Below are 17,842 nucleotides of genomic sequence, written 5' to 3'. Positions count from 1 at the left end.
ATATTTCAAAGCAAGCACTTTTGGATGCATTTAGACATGTTTTGGGATTATTACTTTTAAGCAATAACAGAGCATAAAAGAAATGAGAGTATTTTCCATTACTCAAGCTAATGAACTGATTTACTTCCAAATATTAGCAAATTAATGTCTTCTGGATGGTTTATATAGAAATGTCCCCCCAAATTAGGGAGCCCTATTGTGATGTAATATACACTGATTTTGGGTTTGGGAGTATACCAGACATGAGTATGAATATTTCGGATTTTAAGGAAGCTGAAAACTTCTTTTCATTTTTTTTTTGAAAGAAAGATTTATTTATTTTTATTGGAAAGGTAGATGAGATTTACAGAGAGAAAGCGAGATAGAGGGAAAGATCCACCCACCAGTTCACTCTCCCACTGGCCACACTGGCTGGAGCTGAGCCAATCTGAAGCCAAGAGCTTCTTCCAGGTTTCCAATATGGATGCAGGATCCCAAGGCTTTGGGCCATCTTCTACTGCTTTCCCAGGCCATAAGCAGGCCACATGTGGAGCAGCTGAGACATGAACCAGCGCCCATATGGGATCCTGGCTCTTGCAAAATAAGGATCATTTTATTTCTCTGAAATGCAGAGTGACAGAGAGAGAAAGGAGATCGTCTACCTCACTCCTCACATGGCAGCAACAGCCAGTAGCGAGCCAGGCCAGAATCAGCAGCCAGGAACCTCGTCAGGGTCCCCCACTTGGCCAGTACCAAGTTCCTTTAGGAGGAACTCAGTGGCTTGAAAGCAAACATTCCTGACCTTGCAAAAATAACAGAAGCAGTTCAGTAAATAATAACAGCATTTCTTGAGCACTTGCTACATAGCTTTGGGCTAAGCTATACAACCGTGAAATGTCACATTTGCTATAAATATTATGGCACCCTTTATTAGTATCAATCATGTTGATTTTTCTAAATAGACCAATAATTGTTTGCTCTAATGATGGCTTGAATATCAGCACAATGAGCGGGTCTTCTAATTTCTGTTTCTGACTTTAGCCATGTACTGCACCATCAAATCTGCTGAGCTCTGAATCCCCGTCCTTCCAGAGCTCTCTCCTCCCACGGCCCCTGTTCCGCAGACCTTGTCCTTCCTCATCTCCTGCTGTCACCTTAGAATCCTTGATTTTTTTTCCTGCCTCTGCCCAGCAACCCTCCTCTGCCTGGATTATTGCAGTAGTTCTCTAAGGGTCTTACAAGCTGGCTTTGTCTCCTTCGCCTCCGCTGCTCCTTATCCCCTCACCTCTGCAAGCAGTACAAGTTTAACAGCTTCACACTTGTCACAGCTGTGGTCCATGATGGTAATGCTCTTGGGAGAACTATGATTCTATAACCCAGATGAACCTTGGGGCATTCAATAGCATCCTTCTGCTAATCAGTGATGCAGACAAATCAGCCTCAACTGACCAGCAATGTTCTATTACTGCTGGGTGGTTGGCAGGTGACTGGGAAGGGAAAGCCAGGGTCTCCACTAGTTCCACTCCTAAGGTCAAGAGTGCTGGGACAGGTGGGAGGAAGAGCAGAAGGCAATGAATGATTTCTGGGGACTAGAAGGACAGGAAGGGTTGGGAAGCCGATGGGGACCCTGACTTCCTGCCTTACCTGGCTTCTCCTACCAGAGGGCAACGCCCCTCTTGCTACGCAACGCCCCTTGCAGCCGGGATAAAGTTAGCTCCCACGTGAGCACAGGCGTGATTTGTTAGACATGAATCTCCATGACATGACACTCAGTATACATGCCTTTCTGTTGCTAGTTTAGGGGAGTGTGTATCTATATATCTATATATCTATCTATATATAGAGAGAGATTCATATATATAATCAACAAAGAAAATGGTTTTCAAACTCTGCATATACCACTAAAATGGCTTTTCTAAGATGTGAGCAAACATCTCAATAAACCTTCACTGTCAAGTGGGCTGGCCTCTACTTATCTGAATCTATTCATCAATGGCCAAACAGTTCTATTTACTGCACGATCATATTGGGAGTTCCTGCTTTAGGTAACTCTAACAAGATGAATTTTCAACCATGAGCATTTATTGCTGTATCTATAAAGAACTAAGCACTGAACTGAAAACCAGTCTCTCCCCTCTAGATCTCATATTATGTAGTAAAAATTTCGCTTAAATTAACTTGCCTGCTCCAAGTAGGATATATGCCATCTCTCCTCTGTTTCACCCTCACTGTCCAAATACATGAAAGGCAAAGGAAAAACCTAGCTCACAGTGAAGCAGACGGCCTTGACCCAAGGAGAGAGTCCTGGGCTCACGGTAATGTCAGATAGGGGAGTAGTGGAGATGTGCCACACACAGGAGTCAGATGGTGATGTGCGGCCAGACCAATGAGTCTGCAGGACACAACTAGAAAAAGTACTTCCGCAGCGAAAGGTCCCAGCCAGAGGAGAAAGACTGAAAGCTGGGTGAGGGCGGTTGAGACGAATTCAGAGAGCTATCCTGTAGCGGAGAGCAACTTTCTTATCACACAGCCTTCCTGAAGGAGGAGGGAGAGCAACCCGGGGATAACTCACGACACAGGCCCAAAGGGAATCGTCTGTGGGCTTGCTGCAATTCCAGAGCTATACAGAATTGCTGACAAAACTGTACCGTTTTCTCTCATTTTCAGCTCCACGGGATAGCGTTTCTCACTAGAAACTATTGTCTGACAGAGCTATATCTGAACAACAATGCCATCTTTGAGATAGAAGGTAGGTGTTAAAAAAGTTTTTTTTTTTTTAAGATTTATTTATTTTTTGGAAAGTCAGATATACAGAGAAGAGAAGAGACAGAGAGGAAGATCTTCTGTCCAATGATTCACTCCCCAAGTGAGTGCAACGGCCGATGCTATGCTGATCCAAAGTCAGGAGCCAGAAACTTCCTCCAGGTCTCCCACGAGGGTGCAGGATCCCAAAGCTTTGGGCTGTCTTCGACTGCTTTCCCAGGCCACAAGCAGGGAGCTGGATGGGAAGTGGAGCTGCCGGGATTAGAACCAGCGTCCATATGGGATCCTGGCATATTCAAGGTGAGGACTTTAGCTGCTAGGCCACGCCGCCAGGCCCACCTGCATTTGATCTTAAGGAATGTGCTTTTCATTGTCTTCAAAACGTAAAAGAATCTTTTTTAACATCAGAAATTTTCCAGGCTACTTCACAGTTGGACACAAATTATACATTGTGAGAGCGAATTTTAGCGATCTTTGGGAACATTAGCAAGCCCAAGAACTTGAGAGTCTTCACTGGCTCTTCTTTTTACCAACCAAATTCCTGTTTCCAATCTGAGTTAATTTCATATGCTCAACAATCTCTAAACCAGAAATTAGAAGCCAGATATCAAACTATGTAATATGATCATGAAATACAAACAAGTGTAATGCAGAACACTTCTCTGACGCCACGCACCACAGAGTCAAAATGCAAGATTTTAACACTAAGAAGCAAAATCTTGCCGGTGAAATTATGATGTGGTTAACACAGAGACACCCCACTTTCATTCAAGGTAAAAGTGTGAAAAAAACACATGCATTTCAGAATCAACAAAAATTATTTGAATATTTAACTCATTATATAAAGAAAATATTTAACTTAGTGCTTTGGAGGAATGGTTGAATTATTACATTGACTGACTTCATAAAATATAAGCAACAGTTCCTCCCCACAAAAGATAAGAAAGAAAATAGTCCCTTCAAATCCTTAACCAAACAGATAAAATCATTTCTGTAGAAAAAGATCAAAACAAAGGAGAAAAATCAAATTCATTGACATCATATTTCCAAATCACAACCAATGGTTGGGTTCCTTGGCTTTGTTTTATTCTTAATGATAATTCATAAGATTATGAGTAGATATTATTTTCTTGTGCTACGTTAGCTTGTCTGATTGGCATTTATCACGGTGATTTTCATCTCTCAATTTCAAAAGCAAATCTAAGACGGAAAAGTGTCTCAGAAGGCATCGTTTGTTTCCTGCAGGTTTGCACCACTTGCCCTCATTGCAAGTTCTCTTGCTTCAACACAATGAATTAACCAAGCTTGAGGCCACCGTGAAGGAGCTCAAGGGGATGATCCACCTGAAGATCCTAAGTAACGAGTTGCACTTTTATGGGATCCTAAGTTACCACAGCAATTGTATGCTTTTTATATTTCAAACTGCAAAGTCAGAAGACAATGACTAGAACTGAAACACCTAGATGTTTCTGAGAATAAGCTCTTATTTTTGTAATAAGACTTGTTTTTAAAGAAAGATGTAGAAAACGTTCTTTGTGGCATCCTAGGGCGTTCTGGGGTCAAAAATGACAAAACAAAAGAGGATCTGCATATTCAAATCTGGAGGTTTTTTTTTTTTAAGAAATGTATTTATTTTGCTTGAAATAGTTGTAGAGAAGTTGAGACATGGAGAGAAATCTTTGATCCGTTGATTCACTCCCCAATAGCCAAATGCTGGTGAGCTGCACAGGGCTGAAAATAGCTTAAAGATGCCTGAATTGTACAATTGAAATGGATGAGCTGTGTAGTACATTAAGTGTATTGAAAAAGTAAAGAAAAAAAAAATGACCTTAAGGCTGTAATTAGTGGAGCAGCTTCATACATTTTGAATCACACCCAGCAAGACCATGACCTTGGTGTTGGAAAGAGGGATGAGATGGTTACAAATTACAGGGGGGCTCAGCTGTGAGCTTGGTCCTTGGGCAAATGGACATGGGTTCAGCCACAAGATGAGACAAAGAACTCGAATCCAGCAGGAGGAAGGAGTCTGAGAGCCCGGATCTCTCCACATAATATCATAAAACGAATTTTCCTCTTTCCAGTTCATGTTCCAGCATTGTCTGAGACGGTGTTTCAGAGACGTGCAGAGCTGTGCTGCCGGTAGAGGTTATGATGAGCTCAGCAGAGAGAGCAAAGTTCCACCTGCTCACTCACATCTACCGTACCAAGAGGCGGAGTCTTTCAAGCCGGATATTGAAATCGCAGTCATGGCAAGTTCATGGCCACCCCCTAGTTAATTAGGAGACGCATAGTGTTGCCTCCTGTTGGTCGCTTTTCACAGCTTCCTGGTCTGTGTGTGACAGACCCGGGATGGGCCAGTGACTTGCCCTTCCTATGCACAGGTTTGCGGGATGAGAAGAGTCCCTAAGCTGGATCCAGAACTCCTCCCTGTGCGTGTTTCTCTAAAATAGGCTAACAGCAGGATCTTTTCAGATAACTATGCAAAACACTGAGAAAAAATGTCTCACCACTCATGTTCATTGGAAGCAAAAAAAACCAAAAATGCGTTTGGTTGTGAAGTATGTAAATCAGGTGATGAATTAAGATGTATAAACTCAGGAAGTCCTGTTCAGGAGTGGACAAACTCAAGGAAACAGGCCTGACGTTTAAATGATGATCATTGTAGGAACATGTTTAAGAAAATGATTTCTTATCACATTGACATTTAAAGCCAACGATCCTAAAACATGTATAGAATTATTCCCGGTTCGATGTGGGAACGCAGGCTTAGATTTCACCAGATTCAAACCCCTGCCTTGTATCACTGATCATTCATTCAGTTGCTGTTTTAGCATTTATTCCCCCATTCAAGAAATGTCTTCACTGTGTGACACCCAATGAAATAACAGGACATAAATGAACAAGAAACACCCCAACTAGACCTTTATGGAGTTTACAACTGTCTTAACTCGCAGCTTAAATATTTGCTTTGAAGGGGCTTGAGGCAAAACTGGGCAATTTGTTACATGTAAAAACTTAATAATTTAAGCCAAGTGATGCGAACTAACAACATTTGGGGAACTGTAAGCAAGGTGGCCCACTCATAGTAAACGGGATTATACGCTGAGCCAATGCGCCTGGCCACTTGTGCCTTCCTGGTCCAGGGTGCATGTGAGCCCAGAACTGTGGCAGCCGAGGGATGCTCAGGGAGAACATCCCAGTTCTGTACAGTTCTGTAACATCTGTATCGTTATCATCACCCTGGATCAAGGGACTTCTACTAAAAATTGTATCAATATGGGGCCCGGTGCGGTGGTCTAGGGGCTGGGTTCCTTACCTTGCACACACCGCCAGGATCCCGTGTGGCACCGGTTCTAGTCCCAGTGGCACCACTTCCCATCCAGCTCCCTGCTTGTGACGTGGGAGGACAGTCAAGGATGGCCCAAAGCCTTGGGGCCCTGAAGGAGGCTCCTAGCTCCTGGCTTCAGATTGGCTCAGTTCTGGCCATTATGGCCACTTGGGGAATGAACCATCAGACGGAGGATCTTCCTCTCTATCTCTCCTCCTCTCTGTATATTTGATTTTGCAATAAAAAATAAAGCTTAAGAAAAAGCATGCAAATAACTCAAGTTATATACTTCTCGTAATTGACCCAACTGAGAAAGTTGTCTCAGATTTTCTTTGTAAGATTTATTTAAGGGCTAGTACTTTGGCATGGTAAATTCACATGACAGCTGCATTGCCAGCATTCCTTATGGGCACCAGCTCAAGTCCCAGTTACCCCACCACTTCTCATCCAGGTCTCTGCTAATGCGATTGGGACAGCAGTGGAGGATAGCCCAAGTGGTTGGGCCCTTGCACCCCTGTGGGAAACCAGGAAGAAGTTCCTAGCTCCTGGCTTCAGCTATCCTCCACTGATTGCAAATGGAGCAGCCAGGACACGAATTTGCACCCATACGGGATGACAGTACCTGCAAGGGGGCGGATTCCTCAGTTGAGTCATTGTGCAAGGTTCCTAACTCTACCTTTCAAGTAAATACAATTTTTTTTTAAGTTGACTTATTGTATCACAGAGAGAGGAGGAGAGACACAGAGGAAGAGATATCTTCCATCCACTATTTCACTCTCGCCGAAGGCCACAACAGCCAGGATAGAGCTGGGCTGCAGTCAGAAACCAGGCCCTTTCTCAGGGCCTCACCCATGGGTGCAGGGGCCCAAACATGAGGGAGCCATCCTCTGCTGCCTTTCCAAGGCCACCAGCAGGGAGCTGGATAAAAGGGGAGCACCCAGGATTCGAACTCGTGCCCATACAGGATGTTTGCGTTAACCCCACTACACCACAGTGCTGGCTCCTTTTTTTCCTTTTTTCCAAGCAAAGAAAATGTTATGTGTGACTGTCTCCTCCCTTATAACCAACTTTCCATAAAATCTCTTCTTAGAAAATTCTTGGTAGCAGATATTCACATTTTGCACCTATGTCCCATTTTGGTTAACGATTATTCTTTGGAGAAAATATGTGTATTTTCTAGAGTAATCAACGTTCCCTTGGGCAGGTTCTGGGCCATCACAGAGCAGCAGTTCAACTCATTCACTGACAGAGCAATCCATGTGATTCACACAGGTTGCACTGCGTGGTCTTTTCAAATTCGGAAGCAGGCTTTAAACTCTCTAGGCAGGTAGGATTCTTCTTCAGTTACTTCTGAGGAAGAAGAGCCTGTAGGGCCAGAGTTTGCGCTCCCACTGGCGTTCAGGAGAAGAACTGCCAGGCCCCAGCCAGGCGGGCGACGCAGGAGTGCCCGAGGCAGGAGTGCCCCGCGCCAGCTGCAGTGTGAGGTCCCCCTGCCTGGAATGCCTGGCTTCCGGGCGGGCGGAGTCGGGGCTCACCCCTTCTCCCCAGGCGGTCTACCTGTGCACGCCCTCCCTCCCTTCCTCCGCGCGCTTCCCGGAGCCCCATCCAAGCAGAGCCCCACATCCTTGCCTCCTGGCTTCCGTGCTCCAGGTCTGTTTTCTACAGCTCCGCCCTTGGGAAAGATACATCCTTGCCTGCACTCACCAGAGGCTCCTGGCGCACCCCCGGGGTGCTGGCTCCCCAACACCTTGGGTGGCAACCCTGCTCTGCTCACCCCCCACCATCTCCCTCTCCCCCCCCCGCCCCAGCAAATGGAGAGGCGGCTGGGATCTCCAAGTGTGTCCGTTTGGGGACACTCCAGGTAGGGCCACTTGTTAAAGACAAACATCCAGCAAATATGTAGGGGAGATGATAATAAGTAACAACGGAGTGGCTGACCCCTAGGTGAGCTGCACCCTTCAAACGCCTGGGCCTGACCACTGCCATCCACAAGCTGCTAATGCAGGCTGTAACCTCTGCCCTGGCCCCAGCTTGCAAATGCAGATGTGTCCCTTAGGTGTCCACCTGCTTTCCTCAAAGATAGCCTTCAGAATCTCAGCTTTCTTTGAAATAGTTTTTAATTCTGCTTTAGAGTTTTTAAAAAGCGGGGGAGCCAATTGTAGTGATGATTATCTGGGGGTTTTTCCCCCTTCCTCTTGTCTGTTTCAATGCAGAGCAGCTTCACACATGGAACTTAGGAACTCAGCACGTGTGGTAAGATCCTACAGACATTTTGATAGATGGTTAATGTAAATGTAAATTTCTCACAGAACCCCAGTTTAAGATAAGCAAGACAGCGCTGGCGCCACGGAGGTGTGCTAAGTAGCCTGGAGGGCGGGTGGATTAAATGGTATTACCCTGCTGAAAGTGAAAGTGTGCGTGATTTTGCTTTGTGATTCCTGGAGGAATGTGCATGGCCACGCACCAGCACCACAGGCTTTGGGAACATTCAGACACAGGAAACGAATCTTGTTTCTCTGAAACACTTGGTCATTCGTACCAACTTCAACCCAAAACTGCGGAGTCCAGACTGTTCAGATGTTTAATCGTATGGAAGGGGAAAGAAAAGGAGAGTTGCAAAGAAAATCACTTCCTTTCAAATCTTAAAGACTAGGACAACGCGCAGGATCCTAGAAATGAAACGCCTTTCAAATGACTGAACTCACTGTACTTTTCTGTAAAGTGAATCGAAGCAGCATCCAGGCTGACAGCGGAGGGCTCTGGCTTCCCATCCGTCGGATTTCGCTGTAGCACTGGGCACACCGCAAGTTGCTACACGCACAGAAAGATTGTGGCACGGAGACACCTTGTCAGAAGCCATGCAACGCCAAGTGTGCTGTTTGATTCAGCTGAAGCCAGACTTTGGAAACATACCTAAAGCTGTTACTTAGCTCCAGATCAGGAGGGGGAAAAAAAAACGTGAAGAGGAATGAAATAGCGGTGCTGTCAGAGCGAGCAGTGAAGAGGTGGGCGTACCAGCAGGAAATGTCAGGAGAGCTGTGGGGACATTTTCCATGAGCGTCACATGTCTGGGGGCGGACCCCGCCTCCGACTGTTGTCCTATGCCGCAAGGTTTGGGGCTGTCACACGCAATTCCCCAAGACAGGAGCCACACGGCCAAATTGGGCACCGATGCAATTTGTGACTTTTTTTTTTTTCATCTCCCGAAATCCTCATTAAAGCTGTTGTGCTTCGCTTTTGTGTCCTGAACGGTGTCCTCCCCCTGACTTTCTCTGGCTTAGTCTACAGTGCCTGGTCCCCGAGGATCTCCTGAAGTCTGCCCGTAACTGCTGCCTTCACGGCCATTCGTTCTGGTCCCTGTCCTGCAGCTGAAAGGTCTCACCACTTGACATCCCTCCTCTTTTCCAGAGCTGAAATTCAAAGCAGGCTTGCCATTTAATCCATCTGGAAACCTTGTAGCCTCTTTGTCCTCCTCTCCCACCCCCGTTTCCCTCTTTCCACATGGATTGTCTGTTTCCTAAATTCCTTTGTTGCTCCCGGCTCTGCATCTTTTTCCATGCCTTTCTCTTTCCTACCTACCACTTTTGCTCATGATGCACCAAGGCATCATCGATGGCCACGCTAGGTCCCTTCCAAGCCCATGTTTTCCACAGGGAAACCTAAATGGCTCTATAGAATGATTCTGTTAGCAGGGGCGGGGTGAGAGGAGGGGAATGTGTTTATATAACACACATCAGAATGTTTTATTACCTACAGAAGAAAACCACCCCGATGATTGACTTTTTCCATTTCTAACCAGTTTGGTGGTGGTTGTTGTTTAAGCCTGCTGCTTAACCCCAGCAATTCCTAGGCTGTACTTTTCTTTACCGGCTTTATTCAGCTTTTTTCAGAGTGTTTAATGCTTAATATTTCCATGCCTTCATCAAATCTCTTTGTCTCTTAGGAGTGAGCTACAGCTGGAGCCCCATTTGTGGGGAATTCGTTGCGTTTCTGTGCAGTAGCTGCAGCACTTTCTGCTACTGCCATCTAGTGGTTTCCCTCATTATAAACATGTTTTTCAAAAGCACTTTGTAGAAAGGATAGCGAAGTTCCAATTGCTGCAGGTGCCCAAACGGAAATCATACAAGCTTCATTTCACATCGTACCTAGATAACTGCTTAATACTATCTATGTATGGGTAGGAAATAGACTTTTCACTGAAAATAAAAATCTGGGGCCAGTACAGTGGCTGTATTGGCTAATCCTCCTCCTGCAATGCTGGCATCACATATGGGTATTGGTTCATGTCCCAGATGCTCCAACTTCACACCCGCTCCCTGTTTATGGACTGGGAAAGCAGCAGAGGATGGATCAAATCCTTGCGACCTTGCACCCACATGGGAGACCAAGGAGAAGTTCCTGGCTCCTGGCTTTGGATAAGCTTAGCTCCAGTTGTGTGGCCATTTTGGGAATGAGCCAGCTGATGGAAGACCTTTGTATGTCTCTCTTTCCCTCTCTGTAGGGGGAAAAAAAAGACTGCTTTCCAACAAAAATAAAGCAAATCTTTTTCAAAAATAAAGTCCTACAACCTCAAGTTGACGACTTTAAAAAATGTACCTACATGCTGATTTGAAATATATATATATATATATTTTATTTGAAAGGCAAAGAGCGAGCAAGAAAATGGTCAAAAAGCCAAGGCTGGGTCAGACCCAGCCCAGGAGTTAGGCGCGCCATCCAGGTAGCCCTGCTTGAACTGTGTTCTGTGTCTCTTCCCATCTTTGGGACATTTGGGACTAGACAAGAGTCCCAGGATTTTACCGGAAGTGTGGGAGACCTGGAAGCAGCTCTAGGCTTCTGGCTTTGGCCGAGGCTCAGCTCCAGCTGTTGTGGCTACTTGGGGAATGAAGTGGTGGATAGGAGATTGCTCTCTCTCTCTTCCTCCCTCTGTTTCTCTCCCCCAGCCCTCACTCACTCTGGAACTCTTTCAGAATAAATAAATAGAAATAAACAAAAACAATAAAATAGCCTTAAGACCCCCTCTGGAGGTATCACTTGCTTTACTAGTTTATTATGAAAATGTTGAACTTGGCCTCATTTGTGGTAGACTTGGGCCAATGATATGTACCCAGCACCTAGCACGGTTCCTACTAGACGGTAAATACTCAGCAAATATTTGGGGGAACAGATGGGCTGAACAGCTAGGGAAACTAAGTATGGACTGAATTAGGAAGGGAACCTTAAGGCTATTGCTTTGCTAAGAAACAGAGCTTCAGGCGCCGGCACGATGGTGCAGCGGTTAAGGTCCACGCCTTGCACGCCCCGGGATCCCATATGGGCGCCGGTTCTAATCCTGGCAGTCCCACTTCCCTTCCAGCTCCCTGCCTGTGGCCCCGGGAAAGCAGTTGCGGATGGCCCAAAGCTTTGGGACCCTGCACCCGTGTGGGAGACCCGGAAGAGGCTCCTGGCTTCGGATCGGCATAGCATCGGCCGTTGAGCTCACTTGGGGAGTGAATCATCGGACAGAGGATCTTCCTCTCTGTCTCTCCTCTCTGTATATCTGCCTTTCCAATAAAAATAACTCTTTAAAAAAAAAAGAAAAAAAAAAAACCAGAGCTTCGCAAGTCCTATATTTTTGCTGAATCCTCCAATATTTAGGATTTTGCTAAATGATACATGCAACTGACTTTGAAATGTGACAGCTTGTTTTGGGTTCTTTCATCCTACAGGTCTATACCAAAACCCTCTGTGTCAATATAACCTGTACCGTTTGTACGTCATATACCATCTTCCAAGGGTGGAACTGCTGGACCGAAAACGTAAGCCCCACTCCTCTTGGACAAAGACAGAGCTCAGAAGCTGATTTTAAATCTCTGTCATTGAATCCGACAAAATATCTTTGAAAATCCATCTTGGGAAAAGGATGGTGGTGTTTGTAAAGTTTGTAAATTGCATTTTTCCATCAGTATCCAAGTGGGTTTGCTTCCAGAAAGTGTGCACTCCCAGCCTCTGCCCCAAGCCCCAAGTAGCTCCATTTCTTCAGTGAGAAGGGTACCAGATTTGCACAGGAGCTGCACTCAGCACCTGTTACCCGTGAAAAGCTACTGTGTTAGACTGTCTAATGAATAATGACAAGGGAAAGTCTGTCAATGTTTAAAACTCATATGGTGTTTCCTCTGAGTACATTTGATTCATAGTTGATTGAATGCAAACATAGAACCTGTGGACGTGTAGAGCTGAGGCCATTTATTTATTTATTTATTTGGTAAAATGTGTGCTCCCTGAATTTGTCCTAGTTGATTCTGAAGTGCTCCTTCTGGTCCTGTTTTTGACACCAACAGGTAGCTTTTGAGATGCCACATCATGTGTTTATTGTCTCATGCCTTGGCTTGTTAGAGAATTGGGCTGGATCAGGCAGCTTCCAGTTACTATAAGAAAATACTTGAAAGAAGCTACTTATGAAGGAAGGGGGTTTATTTTGATTCCCAGTTTTGGAGGTTCACAAACCAAGATCCAGCCAGTCCCACACTCTCAACCTCAATGCCCCAGCCAGCGGGGTCTTCAACAGAGACCTGGGGAAAGAACCGACGATTGGGGGGGACAGGAGACACGAAGAATGGGAGCAAGACAGGAAGTCTGATCAAGCTCCGAAAACTTTATTTTCTCAGGCAGTATTTAAGCACTGGGTAAGGGCTGGGGGGTAGGGAGGAGTTTTACAGCAGGATGTGGGCCAGATAGGGCAGAGGTCACCATGACAACTGTTATCTTGGGTGAACAATTACAGGTGAAAGGTTACAAGGAAACTAGGTGAAGGATAACTGAATCTTGCATTCCAAGACCATTACATAGTAAGGAAATAACAAAATGGAGTCACACCTGCTGTTCGGCAGTTCTCTGGTTCCTGGCACCTCAACACATTTTTTAAAGATATTTATTTATTTTTAGTGGAAAGTAATATACACACAGAGGAGGAAAGACAGAGAGGAAGATCTTCCATCTGTTGATTCACTCCCAAGTGGCCACACTGGCTGGAGCTGAGCAATCCGAAGCCAGGAGCCAGGAGCTCTTCCAGGTCTCCCATACGGGTGCAGGGTCCCAAGGCTCTGTGCTGTCCTTGACTGCTTTCCCAGGCCACAGGCAGGGAGCTGGATGGAAAGTAGGGCTGTTGGGATTGGAACCGACACCCATATGGGATATTGGTGCATGCAAGGCTAGGACTGTAACCGCTAGGGTACCACACTGGGCCCCAACCTCAATACATTTTTGTGGCACATTACACTCTCAAGTTCCTTTTCATGTCTGTCTTATCTGCTGCTCACCTTCCTTTTAATTCTTGGCCCACAACACTTTAGAAGAACGTTGCGGTTCTGGGTCCTCTGGAGGACAGGACAGGTGCAGGCATGACTCCAGCCAGTCACAGTGACGCATGAGAAAACGGGACGCCTTGGACTGCAGCACTGAGGTCTGCCTCGTAGCATGCGGGGCGCGTGCTGAGTGCTTGTATGGCCACAGAAAGAACTGGCCACCGCTTTACAAACCAGAGCTCACCTGTAGCAGTTTAGACAAGCTTTCACAAGTATCCGATTCAACTTTGAATCATTCGACCTAACGACGGATAATGCTACTGACTAACATGGCTTTTTTTTTTTTTTTTTTTGCAACTATCAGATGTCACAGAAAAAGAAAGAAGGTCCATGATTACCATCTTTGACCACAGAAAGGCTCATGTCATTCAATCAATAGCATTTAGAGGGAAAGTCGATACCTCGTGGAACCCTAACCGACCCTTCAAGCAGAAGAGAACCCGGCGGCTACCTTCAGGTATGCTTATTCTGACAGTGATAATCCGGTATTGATACCCAAGTCACCTGCACGCTCACGCAGTGTCTAGCCACTCTCAACTGTCCCGCTGTCCAGCTTTTCATGACGTTAACCTAACGTGGCTGTGCAGTTCTCATGTTCATTCAGGCGCATGTCTAACTCAGCTCGTGTGCTAATGATGAGCTAATACCAGGGGTCTTCAAAACACCTCCTGGGAGATGAACATTATGAAAAAACTATGCATCAATTTTCATTTTTGCACTGAAATCGTGACTTTTTTATGTCATTTTCCATGAACTTTGGAAGTCCTTCCCTTGGTAACGGAACAGTGTCAGAGATTCAGCCGATCGGAGGTGATGACTGTACTCCATTTCTTGAATCACAACTGCGAGGTTTTGGCTACATAAGGAAAAATATTAAACATAAACAAGATTGCCTGCCACTTTGCAGCGTTCATATTTTGGTTCTCACTTGCAAGGTCATTAGATACAAATAGAATTCAAATAGTTTACGTGATGTTCCATTCAGTGAGTTTAATTCCTTCCAGGTAACAGAAATACAAACACACTGCGTCTCTCACACATTAAGAAGCACAAAGATAGGGAGTCTGGAGTTAAAGTTCCATGATGCTCTCTGTGTTGGCGTTTAGTGTGCCTCATGACTGCAAAGTGGCTGCTATGCCACCACAGGTCACATCTCCATCCCAGGAAGGAATGCATCAGGGGATAAAGAAACGTGCAAAGACAAAGTCCTCTTTCCCAAGAAACTTTGCCAAAGGGATGCTTGTTTAAAAAGAAACAACTTGTCTTTTCAGAAATGCAGGAGAAAACAAGGATCAAACTGTTTCAAAGTTATTACCTGGAATGTAATATAGAGAAAGAAAGAGATAAAAGATACTAAGTAGATACTGAGACAAAGAAATAGTAAGACAGAGAAGACCCAGCCAGCAGTTAGTACAACTCATGCAGAGGAAAATGATGGAAACTGAGCAGAAGGTAATCTTTGAAGTAGGATGACTATACATTTTCCAAAATCGACAAATTACATGAAACCTTCACTACACAAGGGAAAATAAATCCAAAGCCATAAAGTGTACACAGTAAGAAATCCCACACGAAAGATAAAATAATCCTAAAGCAATGAGAGAGAACCCGCCCATGGCTTAGAGCAGGTAGCCGTAAGTTCACACCGAACCCCGTGCTTTGCCACACTTGCAGCTGTGGGAGCTGTGGAAAAGGTCAAGGCCGGCCCAGAATTCTGTAAGCAGCTCAGTGACTGTTCAAGCATGAGCAAGAGGAAGAGGAAAGAAAGAGACAAACCAGGGCAAAGCTGAGACTTTTCCCCCAGAGTGTCTTTGGGACGTTTTTTGTTTAGTTGAAAGGCAGAGAGAGAAAGATCCTTCACTCAGCTCACTCCCCCGCTGCCCACAAGAGCCAGAGCAGGTTCAACGTGAGACCAGGGGCCAGGGGTTCTAGATCCTCCTCCCTGGGTGGGGACCTCAGCAGTTGCTGACATGAGAGGCAGGCGTCCCCCAGCAGCAGTGTGACCCACTGCACCATGACACCTGCCTTGTGACACCCCACTTCACTCTGAAATCCCTCTCCCAGGGCGGCATACGCACACTCAGACGGAGACCACGTGCACGGGGAGCAGCTTTCTCCTTGCAACATTAAAAAAAAATTATTATAGCAAAAGTAGAGAAATCATCCAAATGGCCATGCACACGGAAATGGGAAATGAATTCTGGCAAATCCGTTTAATGAAAACTCTCCTAACCTAGAAGTGACATCTTTGAGGCATTACAAAAACTCATTGCAGAGGAGTAAAATGCAGGGTGTGGGCAAGGGGGATGTTGGCCAAAGAGCCCCAAGTTTTTCTTATGGAAAATGGATGAATTCTGGAGATCTGATGAGATGGGAGTGTTGGTAGTTGAAAATGTTGGGTGCTTAAACTTGGCTGAAAGGGTAGATCCTATGTGTTCCAACACACACACGTGGAAAGAAGTATAGAAAGAAGGAAAAGAGGGAGGGAGGGAGGGAAAGGGCTAGTAACTGCTGTGTTGGATGCCTTGATTGGCTTAGTGTGCTAACAGTTTTACAATGTATATCAAAATATGCTGTAAAGCTTAAATATATGCCATTTTCAATAAATTTCAACAAATCCATAAAAATAGGAAAATGAAGTAGCTGGGAGTGAGGAATGCAAGGACACCCCTCTGCTCCCTCCCCCAGGGTGCCCTGTGAAAGGAGGGAGGCAGGGGTGAGCCCACCCAAGGCAGGGCCGCGTGCCCTCAGCGGCGGCCGGCTGCGCTCTGCCGCTGGCACCTTGGCAAGAGCCGGCTTGAGCGGCGCAACAGGTGCCGGTAAGCTGCAGCCCCAGCCTGGCAGCAGGCCTTCTGGAGAGAACTAAACAAGGCAACGGCGGTCTCTGGAAGATTCCCTGAGAAGTTTAGGCTTACAGCTCCAAAGCTGGGCAAGATAAGGGAATCTTGTGATCTGGGATGTGTGTGTTCTTTGAAGTGAATGCCAAGAATCCCAGGGGTTGAAACGGCCCGGGATGTTTCGGTTTCGTTGGCTTGTTCATCCATTTATAGACCTGTGTGCCTAGCAGAAGAAAACAGGTCCGTCTTCGCCTAGGAACCTCGGGATCTTAATCAGAACAGTTTCCACTGGCCTTGCTGGGGCCTAAGCTCATGAAGCTCTCAGCGCTTTTGGGATCTGAATTGTATTAGAGGATCTACCTTGGCAAAAGCCGCCATAACCAGTGGCATTTCCACTTTCCGGTTGGTTACGGGGCACTTTGGACGGACTGAACAATTTACGTAAAGGATTCTTTGAAAACAGCTGGGCTCTAGATGTTTCGTTTGTGGCTTTCTTCTATTCTTTTTTAGATACTTCAGAAACATTAAGACTGCATTTTATTTTTTTTTTAGATTTTGCATTTGCTGATAACGTGGACAAGTAAGTCGATTTCTTAAACTTTGACTTTTCTTATTAGAATTTCCTAGTGTTGTCCGGTTTCCTAAGATAGACTTTAGAAAAAAGTGAGTAGTTCTTCAATAGATTGAGAAACTTGGCTGTGTTTATGTGTGTTATAATTCTTACTATTGTAACTCATAGCAATGAAAAGGCAATTTGATGAATTAAAGAAAACTTGTTAAGAGTGATTATTAACTATGGCAAATGAGAGGTTTAACCTTCCCCATTTACTTTCCCCCTAAATACGTATAGTGAATGTAACTGCCATCGAGGTTACTATGGCATTTTCTAGATTGCATTTTCAGAAGCAAATATGTCATTAAAACTGTGAAGACAATTCAAACTCATGCATATTGATGGCTCTTTATCTCTGCACTTCTGAGTCATTTCTTTAGATTCAGTGTTGAAAAATATCTTCATGTGCATTTATAAAACACAGCACAATTCATAAGACCCATTTATGACCAAGCACGTGATATGTCAATGTGATTCGATGCTGTAACTTCATGCAGTTTTCAAACATGAACCCGTGAGTGTGTGAGACCTACAAATATCCCGAAATGGGCCGTTCCCTTAGGACAAGCCAATGCCATGTCGCTCAGCCTGAATGTCACTTGTCAGCCGAGCACACAAGAGGTCTGTTAGTGGCCTTGTGCAAGTAACACAGGGGAAGAACTTTGCATTCGTGGTTGAATTCTTTTTTCCGCGTGTTATCGCTTTGCTTGCAGAACCGTGTTTGAGGACCCTGAAGACGCTGTGTTTGTGAGGGGTTTGAAGCGGTCGGTCATGACTCTGAGCTCGATGAACTGGGACACGGTTCCAACGCGAGAGGAGAAGTACCTGCAGGAGAAGCGCCCGGAGTCTGCCCGGATGCTCTCCCTGACTCTAAGATGAGCCCGGGCCTCAGCTGGCTGCCCGTCTCCTACTGCATCCTGGGGAACCTTCCCAAAGATAAAAAGGAACTCCTATATATCTGTGTTTAAATTTTTTCCAA

The 17,842-nt window shown here is 45.4% G+C and overlaps 1 protein-coding gene across 1 annotated transcript in view; it reads left to right on the top strand.

Moving 5' to 3' along the window:
* The window catches only part of LRRC72 (leucine rich repeat containing 72), a 36,082-nt gene extending 18,240 nt beyond the window's left edge, over positions 1-17,842 (top strand). Inside the window, exons 4-9 of the mRNA XM_040964843.1 lie at positions 2,647-2,728; positions 3,988-4,098; positions 11,779-11,868; positions 13,718-13,870; positions 16,803-16,830; positions 17,577-17,842. Coding sequence (XP_040820777.1) covers positions 2,647-2,728; positions 3,988-4,098; positions 11,779-11,868; positions 13,718-13,870; positions 16,803-16,830; positions 17,577-17,742 — 630 coding nt within the window. The 3' untranslated portion in view covers positions 17,743-17,842. The remainder of the gene's footprint in view (positions 1-2,646; positions 2,729-3,987; positions 4,099-11,778; positions 11,869-13,717; positions 13,871-16,802; positions 16,831-17,576) is intronic.

This window comes from Ochotona curzoniae, unplaced genomic scaffold (assembly GCF_017591425.1).
Source record: "Ochotona curzoniae isolate NIBS_2020 unplaced genomic scaffold, NIBS_Ocur_1.0 scaffold_3835, whole genome shotgun sequence".
NCBI classification, from domain to species: Eukaryota; Metazoa; Chordata; class Mammalia; order Lagomorpha; family Ochotonidae; genus Ochotona; species Ochotona curzoniae.
Note: the sequence above shows the minus strand (reverse complement) of the source record. Positions and strands in the feature narration are given on the sequence as shown.